At 45.1% G+C, this 10,404-nt stretch overlaps 1 protein-coding gene across 1 annotated transcript; it reads right to left on the minus strand.

Moving 5' to 3' along the window:
* Window positions 1-4,114: 4,114 nt before the first annotated feature.
* Window positions 4,115-9,798, minus strand: SRP9 (signal recognition particle 9). Its single transcript, XM_058021053.1, has 3 exons — window positions 9,674-9,798; window positions 7,078-7,146; window positions 4,115-5,800 (listed from the first exon to the last, which is right to left on the minus strand). The coding sequence occupies exons 1-3, from the start codon at window positions 9,743-9,745 to the stop codon at window positions 5,681-5,683; spliced, it is 261 nt and encodes an 86-aa protein (XP_057877036.1). The 5' UTR covers window positions 9,746-9,798; the 3' UTR covers window positions 4,115-5,680.
* Between the last annotated feature and the right edge of the window lie 606 nt (window positions 9,799-10,404).

Consider the following 10,404-nt stretch of genomic DNA (forward strand, 5'->3'; position numbering starts at 1 on the left):
CACTGTCTATCAATGAAAGCTCAGTTTGCCTCCTGCCCCCAAATTCAAAAATCTATTTTTTTGAGGCAACTTAAAGCAAGACCCCGAATTTCACAGGACGTGTCTGAGGCATTGGTTCATCCCCTGCCCGGCTGACTCCTTCCCGAGCAGATGCCTTTGCAGAGCAGCATTTGGAGCCGCACTGGCTTTGCCAGGGCTCATTTGTCAGCGCCCGGGGCGAGCCTTTCATCTCCCGGGCACACAGTGCCAGCAGGGCTGCAGCGGAGGTGGCTGCATTTACATGCATGAGCAGCCCAGTTAAAATGCATATTTCAGCTGCCTGAGCTCTCCTTTGCTCACTACCAGCCAGCACAGCCATCAGGAGGTGTGCAGAGAGCTCAAGCCCCTCTCCAAGGAGCCAGTCTTTGGAATCTGGCTGGAAGCACAGCCTGTAGCTCAGGAAGGTTCTCAGTAAAGGCAGGACAATGCAGCTCAGTCCTTCCATGAACAGAACATGTCTTCTAGACAGAAAAAGAACCCAACACGCACACACAGCTTCAAAAGAAATTATGAAAAACCAAACCAATCTATCCCAGATCTCACGGTATGACTGATGTTTTAAGTTCTAAAAAAAATACCAAGAACTGCCACCAAAAAGGCAGCAAAAGAATGTGAGCACAAAACCAAAACTTGGTACACAAAGCAAAATATCTTCAGAGTTGGTCTTGATTTAAATGGAAAACACTTTCATAAACACCAGCATTACAGTTCAGGAGAAACTCTATACTCTTGGTTTTGTAATCCAAATATTCCCAACAGCCAGAACTGTCTGAGGAGTCATAATGGGTCCAGCACACTGGCTCCTGCTGGAAAACCAGAGCACTCAGGGATGGCACCCAGGGCTTAAAATGCTTTTAGAATGGCAGAAGGGAATTGCTTTCCCATTACAGGGCTCCAGGAACACACCCCTACAACCACCTTGGCACAGTGTAGGAACATAAGGACTCACCTTCACCAGGAACAAAGATCATGCTCCACAGCATGGGCCTGGGCTTGCAGGAAGGCAGTTCACTCTGCTATCGTGCCATGACCATGGTTTTATTTGCTCAGTTCCCACAGATCTCAGTGTTACATGGTTCAGTCCAAGCCCACTTTCTCCCAGGAGCATTTATTCTGCTGGAGCTGGTACTGGGCACACACACATTTTGCATAACAAGCAGGGGTTAACAAACTAGCACGCTTTGCATTCTGCTGAGTAACTAATCTGCTGCTAAAATGCATTTAAGCATCATTCTCATCTCAAAAATAACATTTCTGCAGACTAAAAAGCCCACATCTGTCTCCAGTCCGTAGTGACTCAAACACTTCAGCCGAGCATCAGGGTGGGGAGGTTTATCTGAAAGCCAGCCTGAAGAGTCCACTTAGACTAAAGATCTGCTTATGTGAAAGTAATGAGAGATGAAAGGCATGTTTTTATGTCATCCCCAGCAACAAAGACAATTCAACCGTTGCTTGTATTTAAATACCAGTCCTTGAACTGCCAAAGCTCTTTTTAACAGATAATATCTTTATAAACAAAAGTTGTGTTGAGTCACACAGCATCTACCCTTAAAGTAGTATTTCAAGACACCCCCATGTCTTGAAAAGCAAATCACTATTAACACAAGCAAGGAATTAGATGTAGTTCTTCATAGACTAGTTTTCCTAAAAAAAATTTTTAAAAAGTGAAGCTCCTTTAATACAGTAACCTAACAAAAGGACTCCTTGGATTTATTTGATCAAAACAGCTTTGCTTCAGTCAATTTAAGGTCCCTCAGCACACAGCACTGTACAAGGAATATCAGTTTCCAACTAAGCTCTTCTCCCTAAGGACACCCACTAATGCTCACAGAATCAAGGGTCTGGACTTGTGCATAATCTGCAGTTTAGGTAATAAATTTACAGGAAAAAACCCACTTATTCTCTCTGTACTTCCACTTCAGATGCAAACTTCATTGAAAAAGGTGTTACAGAGTAATTCCTGTGAGAGGATTGTGCTGCCCCAGGCCAGCAGTGAGAAAGCACAGGTGAGTTGGTAACTGTGGTTCTGTCCTTCCAGGTGATCAAAGTGAGGGGATTCATCCTCCCTAGAGCAGAATGGACACCTCAGAATGTCGCTGTTATATTTCCTGAAAAATCCCTTTAACAGGATTTCTTCTTCTGGGAAGCTGAGAAGCCTCAGAAAAAAAGGAAAAAAAAAATTATCCCATTTACTTCTCCCTGTTTTGCTGCTTTGGAATGTGGTTTGGAGATTGTTTATCCAACATGTGAATTGTTTTTACTTAATGACCAATCAAGGTCGAGCTGTGTCAGGACTCTGGAAGCAGTCACGAGTTTTAATTAGTATCTTGTTAAACCTTCTGTAAGTATCATTTCTCTATTTGTTAGTATAATTTTGTTAGTATAATATAGCATTCTTTAATATAATATAATAAAATAATAAAATAGCCTTCTAAGAACATAGAGTCAAATTTTCAATTCCTCCTTCATCCTGGAGACCCAGCAAATACCACAGAAGAGCATCTAAAATGACTTAATCCTTTAAGATCAGCCTACAGTAACAAGTGATCATCCCAGTCCTACTGACAGAAAACAGTTTCCTCACATTTGTTCCAGCAAAATGCTGAGTGTTACCCACTTTTATACTGTGTGAAGAAACTTACTGAGATGAAACATAATTCTTTTGACAAGTTAAAACATTTTTAAAAGCACCTGCTTGGCTTTGGCTCCATTTCCCATTTTGACAGACTCCAGCACCAAAGCATCCAGTTTTCCAGAATAAACTTGTCACTCCTAAAAGTTAGGTCAGGACTTTAATAGGAAGGCCATTATCAAAAGGCTCTCTAAAACAAAGACCTGTGATTAAACTTCTCGTTTCTCACTTCTCCAGATAATTTAAAAATCTTCCTGCACTCCAGAATACCCTTCCACAATGGATTACATATGGAGCAGCTCAGGGTTCAAGCCCCTAATATTGGAAACAGAAGTGATTGCATGTAAGTAGTTGAATATAAGAGAGAGCTCAGTTATGAAGTGCTTTGCACAAAGAATTGAAATCAAGACACTCAGGGAACCCAGCAGGTGAGAACCCCAGAGAAACAGAATAAATTCCATGGGTAAACTAACCCAAGTTCTTGGAGCGATAACAAGGCCCCTTCTTTTTACTAAACTCCTCTCACCAAACAGAACAATTACTGAAGATAACTAACAGGAAGCAACAAAACTGGCTGTAGCAGGGAAAAGCATCCTATTTTTTCCATCATTCCATTTTTGCAAAGGTCACCTGTCTGTCACTGCACAGGCTGCCCATGTCTCCTGCCTGACTGCAGCCTGAAACTGGCACAGCTCCTGGCTGAGAGCAGCAGTCCCTGGCAGGCTGGGCTGCCCAGTGCAGATTCAGGGACTGTGAGCCCCCCTTTGCTGCAGCAGCCACAACACACTGATTTTTAATCACAAAGCAGAGGAGACACTCGAGGAGCTGGCAACATGATGGACCAGCTCAGGGGATGTTTATTAGGGATGGCATCAGTGTACATAAGCACACAAACTCTCAGCAAGAGCATAGGCAGGAAAGAGACAGAGTTTGGAATTCAGAGCTTCTCTACTGCCCCATGGACACAGTATGGAAGTGGCTGAAAATTCCAGGACTAAGTTATGAAGCACTTCTATTTTTCTGAACAAGTTTCCATACCATTTAATTTTCTTAAGCAGCAGCCTTGTAATATTTTCTTTTGCATTCTGGCTGCACAGAACCACTCCAGTTTTTTTCTGAGTATATGGAGAACAAGCTTAACAACACATCACTCTTACAAAAGTGGCAATAGTATTTCCCCAGGGTTTTGGAGAAATAATTTCTGAATTCAGAAAAGTAGAAATTAATTCCCTTGCCTGTTTTGCCTGAAAACTGCTGCTCTAACATACAGTGCTGTAATTGCTCCTCCTCTAAAACCTGCTGGGGTATAAAGATGAAGCCTTTCAGCCACTTGCTACACCCAGTCTCTCTACTACTTTATTGCAAATATTAGCAAAGTTATTTGGAGCACCAAATAAAAATTTCAGTATTACAGTATCTCATGAAAGCTTAACAATGAACAAGTCCAGCCTTCTCTCTAGCTTTATTTATATTTCAAAAGCCAATACAAAAATGTTACACACATACCAGTCACTGTTGCAGACCAGAATTTTGAGCAGTCACCAGGAATTTAGTGCTGCTATTTTCCAACAACGTGCAACATTCTATGTTCAGCTGCAAGGGTACTCTAATGCAATATTCAAGCCTGGTGGGTTTTTTCCAAGCTTTTGGCAAATGTGGAAAAGTCCACTGTTTCCCAGTAGCTCCATTATTTTTATGTGACAGCAGGTAGCTACCTAAATAGATTGTTTTGTTATATAAAAATGCCACTACAAGTATGGTCCTGCTCTACTTTTGTGGCTTGGTTTAACCCCAAAAAAATCAGTTCTGAAAGCACCTAGTTATACCAATAGCCTAATTACATGAAAATGCTTCTCTGTTTTCAAGTATACAAGACCTAGTCAAAGCAAGTATCAATTTTAGCTACTGGGTTTTCAAACAAAAAGCTTTTTTACAAGAGACAATTAAAGCTTCCATCAGCCTACCAGAGGTTACTGAGAGAAACACATCTAAGCTACAGGAGCATTGGTCTATTTCTGACAGTGGTATTTAAGTATTTATTAAGGTGTTTGCATCCATTTATCCATTTGGCTGACATCCACCTGCCACATGTAAGATTTGCAATTGCAGTTAACAAGCTGCTGGAGTAAGGAATCTGGGTACTGTTCAGCTGGATATTTTCTATTAGCATAACAGGCAAGAGCTTCTAGAATTTGTCTTGCTGATATACTTCAACTCTGTCTGAAGCAAGGATGGGAAAACAAACCCCTGCTAGTACAAAATAGTTCAAGTACGTAAAAAAGCCACTGACTGTTTTTCAGTAACAGTATTTGCACAAGCAGAAAAAAACCCTCCCAGCTTCTCACAGATCTCTAGGAATATTCAAGTGAAGTTCTGTTTTAATTTTTAAGATACAGAAGTTTAATCACTTAGCCAATATAGGAGTTCTGCAAGCTGCATTATGGATAATGTTGCACATCTTGTGACTGAGTGCTGCCAGCGGCAGTGGTAATACAAATTGGCAATTTCAACATTTCAGTTCAGAAAACATCTGTTATTCTAAACCCAACAGATTTATATAATGTATGTAAGTATTTATTAAACCCAGCCACCATGCTACAGTATCTGATTAATAAACCCTCTCATTTTGAGAATACACCAGGTATGAACACAATGAAATCTATATGAGATTTTACAGTAACTTTCCAGAAGTATGCCTGTGGCCTAGCAAATTTGCATTAACATACTGTAGATTTAAAATATTTACTTGTCTTCTTAGCATACCTAACGTGTAAGAATAGTTGCTTAATACCCAAAAATAAATATAAGCTTTCAATTGAAAGCACTTATTCTCCTAGATTCCCAAAGTGGAGTCTGAGGGGTGAAAATGCTTCAGACTTGCCATCAGTCCACTTCAGTACATAAAAGCATCTCCTGCCCCAGTTTGGTTTTTTTTTTTGTTGTTGTTGCAATCCCAAAGATTTGTTTCCAGTGAAATATGAGCAGAGCAGTGATTTTCTTGGCAGCCCTTCAGTCTGTTTCCATGGCAGCACTGCGGGACTCCTTGGCCACCATGAGTCGCATGAGCTGACTGTGGAATTTCTCAATCTTCTTCACGTCTTGTGCCTGGTCTGTTCTGTACAGCAAACACTGCAAGACAAAGTTGCTGATATCAGATCTCACTTCTGCTGCTTTTTATCTTGTTTGTAGCTGCTATGTATTCATTTGTGCTTGGAGCACACAAAACAAGGAGAGCATTGAAGTGTTCAGCAGTTACCAGGAGGCAGCACCAACACATCCACCCTGCTTCAGAGCACAAACATTATCTGTGTTTGCTTTTAAGCTTCTCCCTAATGCTCATGCCTCCCATACTGAAAACAGGGAAACTCAGAATTTATTCTAGTTTCTTCCAGCTCCAAAAAGATGTTGAAACTTAGGTTTTAAAGCTGCACTTTTTTTGTGTTGTCTAAACATAGAAACAGATTTTAAACCTGAAATTACTTGCCAATTCTTTATATTCTGAAAGCAAGCTTATTTTGCCTTTCACAGTCCTTAATGTTACACTGCCAGGGACATAAAATTCAGTATTTCCCATTCAAGGGGTTCTCCTATCCCAAGCAAAACCTGTTTTTCTAAGACAGCCCTAAATAGGGAACACAGAATCTGATTAAAATAAACAAACACTGAAACAAACAAAAAACCCCAATCACTAAACAACCCAACAAAAATCCTGAAACCAGTCCCCATTTCACCCCACCTGGTGTAACATCCTTCTCTGATTTAAAGCAGGTAAGGTAGTTAATACCCCAGAAGAGTTTATGCTTGTGAATCACCTGACCCCAACTTCCCCTACAGATTTCCACAAAATGACCATTAAATTCCCCATTATCAGTGCCCCACACCCAGCAGCTCACCCATGTCAAGCCCCATTCCCCTATCAAGAAGTGACTTTACTGGAGTTTCACATCCATTCCAGGCACTTGACATTCCAATGCCAGACTACTTTTCCTGGAAAGAAGAAATTTGACTCTTTTCCAAGTCTGAAGGCAAGAGAAGGGCAGAATACCCTGTCTGGACTGCAGAATACCAGAATAGCCTGGACTGCAGAGAAACAACTCCTTAGCTGTAACACTGCTGTCACTCAGCCTCATAATCACAAAGAGGGAACTTCACCTATGGCTGGAAGATTTCACCACTCTGAGCAGGTAAAAAAGACCCACTCACACCAGTAAACACCAGTTTGAAAACACTCCTGGACTGGTCAGTGTCAATGCAGGCACAGCAACAAGGGAAGGCCGAGTACAAGTTTTTAGCAAGCTGTCAGGCACTCAAGGCAATGTGCAAGAGCTCCCAAGGTGACTGACAGCAAAGCACAGGTCTGTGAGAGGCACAAGCAGCTCTGCAAGGGCAATGTGCTCTGTACTTACAGCCACATCATCTGTCACCTTGATACAGAGGTTCCCATCACAGTGTCGGTATTTGAGGACAACACGGACCTGAAATGAAAAACATTTTAGGGATCAGCACTGACAGATAACAATTCTCAGCATGTTTTGAAGGGAATCTGCCCACACTCAGACTACCCTTGACCATAATTATGTTCTGCTCCATGTTTTCAGCCCCTCTGTGGCAGACCCCAGCTCTGGTGCTGTGGGAGCTGTAAATAATCCCACAGCCAAGGTGGTGTGGAAGTTGACCCACCACATTTCCCTGCCTTACAATCCAGGCTGGTTTTCCAGCACCATCAGCAAGGTTAACACTGGGCACGTTCAAAACCCCTGCAAATTCAGCAACAACAGCTGCAGAGACCTTGAGACAGGCAGGACAAACCATGAGAGTCATGTTGAGAGGAGACACCCCCTGGCTGTGTGTCACACCCCAGAAAAACCAACTGGAGGCCTGTGTTTGTAGCCTTGAAACACCTCAGAAAAGAGCAGCTCCACATGAAGACTGGAAAAGGATCAGCTGAGTGGGGCAGGCTCAACATCACCACTTTTTCTGCTGTGGTAATTATCACAGCTACTCCTGCAGCCATCTGCCCCCAGCTTAACCCACCCTGCCCCTCTGGACCCTCAAACCACCAAAGTTCTCAAAGCCACGCTGGTAAAAATCCACATCCTCACTGGCTGAGCATTAAATGGTTCCTCATGAGCAGTTTGCAGCCTCAGCTAACATCAGAAACAAAGCAAGGTGGCCTTTGAGAGCATTCTGAACTCACACTGCAAACAGTTTTTATTGTACAGTGATTTGTGCTAATGGTCAATAGTGATTTGTCAACAACCTCCTTGCTACAAATACATTTTGGAATTCCTGTTCCAGAGCGGATCTCATCACAGACTGACCCTTTCTGTTTGACAAACTGCCACCTCCTGAGCAGTGTAAGAGCACAGCTCCCTGCTGAGCAGCCCCAAAAGCACAGAGGAGGCTGCCACAGGCAGCAGAACACGCTCAGTGTATCAATAACCTGCTGGAACAGCTCAGTGTATCAATAACCTGCTCCTGCCAAGGCAAGGCCACTCAGTACCAGGCTGCAGAACACACACCCACCTCCCACAGCTCTTCCTTCAGCTTCCCAGCAAACCCTATTATGAAATTCCTAATTCTCTGCTAAATTAACAGGAGGGTACTTGTGCTACGACAACAGGGCCCATATAAACCTCTCTGTAACCAAATTTACTGCCATGGACGGGAAGAGATTTCCTTTAAGGAAAGGGGAAGAGCAACTCCCGGCTGCAGTGACATCCATTCTTTCATTTAATTCAATGTCACAGAGCCTAGGAAGGCCAAACTGGGCAATTTTAGTATCAGCAGCAACCACATATGGTGTCTCTGTGCTAATTAAAAGGCAGAGCTAATCTGCTTTAAATAATTAGATTTAATTTAATCTTCTGAAGGTTCCTCTTTTTGGTGAAGAACAATTGGCATTTTTTACTCAAGATTTCCCAGGCGTAAGTTTCACATCACATTCTTGTGATGCTTTTTAGGTGAACTATAATGCTCTTCCTGAAGACTGGGATTAATTTTAATATTTGCATTTTAAAAAGCAACAAGAAACAGTCATAAACCAAGGGGTTAAGTCCTTGAGGAATTATTCTTTAGGATGCAAACTCCTTCCAGTCTGAAATGTCACTGCAGGCAACAATGCAACGTATTGACCCTATGAAAGGACAAATTCAAATAATATAGGTCTTAAATACTATAAACTGATAAAATAAGCTTATAGTTGATACATCAGCAGAACTCTTAACCTCGGTTTCCAACACACAGGTATGAGCTCAATGTCTTTGCAGTTCAGCCCTTGAGGTTCATCCCAGCTGCCAATAACGCCGCCTGTAACACCGTTCCCTAGGGATGCTCTCGGGGCTGTAAATGAGAGTTTCCTCCCGTTCCATAGAAAAGGATGGTCCAATAACCTTCCTCGCAGGTGCTTTTCCCCTGTGTTCGACACTGCTGAGGCCACAGTGCCAGTGCTGTGTCCCGTTCTGGCCTGTCGCTTCGGGAAGGGCACGGAGGAGCCGGAGGGAGCCCAGAGCAGGGCAATGGGGCTGGGGCTGCTCAGCCTGGGTAAAGGAGGCTCAGGAATGACCTTATCGCTCCCTAAACTCCCTGACAGCAGGGTGCAACCTCCACACAGCCCTAAAGAGTGCCAGAAGGGGTTTAGGGCGTACATTAGAAGAAGTTTCGTCATAGAAAGGGTGATTGGACAGGGCTGCCCAGAGAGGCGGTGGGGTCACCATCCCCGGAAGCGTTCCAAAAATAAGCAGACGTGGCACTTAAGGTTATCTATGGTCTACTTAATATGGCTGATTGGGCCATAGGCTGGACTCGACGACCTCAGAGGTCTTTTCCAGCCTAAATTATTGAGCTTCTGTGATTCCTGTCTCCCCTGTGCAGCCACCAGCGATCCCCCCCAGCCCGACACCGCCCGCCGCCCCCGCCAGGCTGCGCGCAGCCGGAGCCGCCTCCACATGGCCGCTCCCGCGCCGGGCCGCACACCCTCCCCTCCCGGCCGGGCTATCCCACCTTCATGGGGTCGGCGAGGTAGAGCTTCTCGGCGGCGCGGGTGAACTCCTCCCAGGCCTGGAAGTGCGGCATGGCCGGGCCCGCTCGGCTCCCCGCGGCCGCGGCAAGATGGCACCGGAGGCGGGCGGGCGGCAGCGCGGATGAGACGGCGCCTCCCATTGGCCCGCGGCTCAGCGCCGCCCAATCGCGGCGCGCGTAACTCCGCTCTCCCGCCACAGCGACCCCTGCAGGCGTGGCGGGGAGGCGGCAGCCGGCGCAGGGAGAGGCGCCCGGTGGCGCCTGGGCTGAGGACGGAGGGTGACGGGTTCGAGCCCCGCCGCTGGCGGAGCGCCCACCCGCCCGAGGCCGGCATCCTGCGGGGCTCTGCCAGGCCAGGTACGGGCTCTCCCCGTGATAACTTCACGCTCTGAGGCCGCTGGGAGTCGGGTGGGCCAGCAAGGTGCCTTGAGGGTCCGGCGGGAGGTGAGGCCCGTGCACCTGAGGTGTTCTGTTTGCGCCGCCGGCCCTCACGGATGGAGCGATTCCAGCCGAGTTTTGCCAGGCTGGAAAAGCAGCGTGAGGGTGGAGTTTGGCTTCGTGTGGAACAAAAAGGGTTTGTGGGAGCTCCTCACTGCCTTCCCTGGTCTGTCTTGCTGAGGGGTGTTGAGGCATCGCTAAACTAAAGCTGAATGTCATGGAATAAAATGATGGAATGTTGGGTCTGCTCTTCAGGACTCTGTATGTGTATGTGT

The sequence above is a fragment of the Melospiza georgiana genome, chromosome 3 (genome assembly GCF_028018845.1).
Source record: "Melospiza georgiana isolate bMelGeo1 chromosome 3, bMelGeo1.pri, whole genome shotgun sequence".
Classification (NCBI taxonomy): domain Eukaryota; kingdom Metazoa; phylum Chordata; class Aves; order Passeriformes; family Passerellidae; genus Melospiza; species Melospiza georgiana.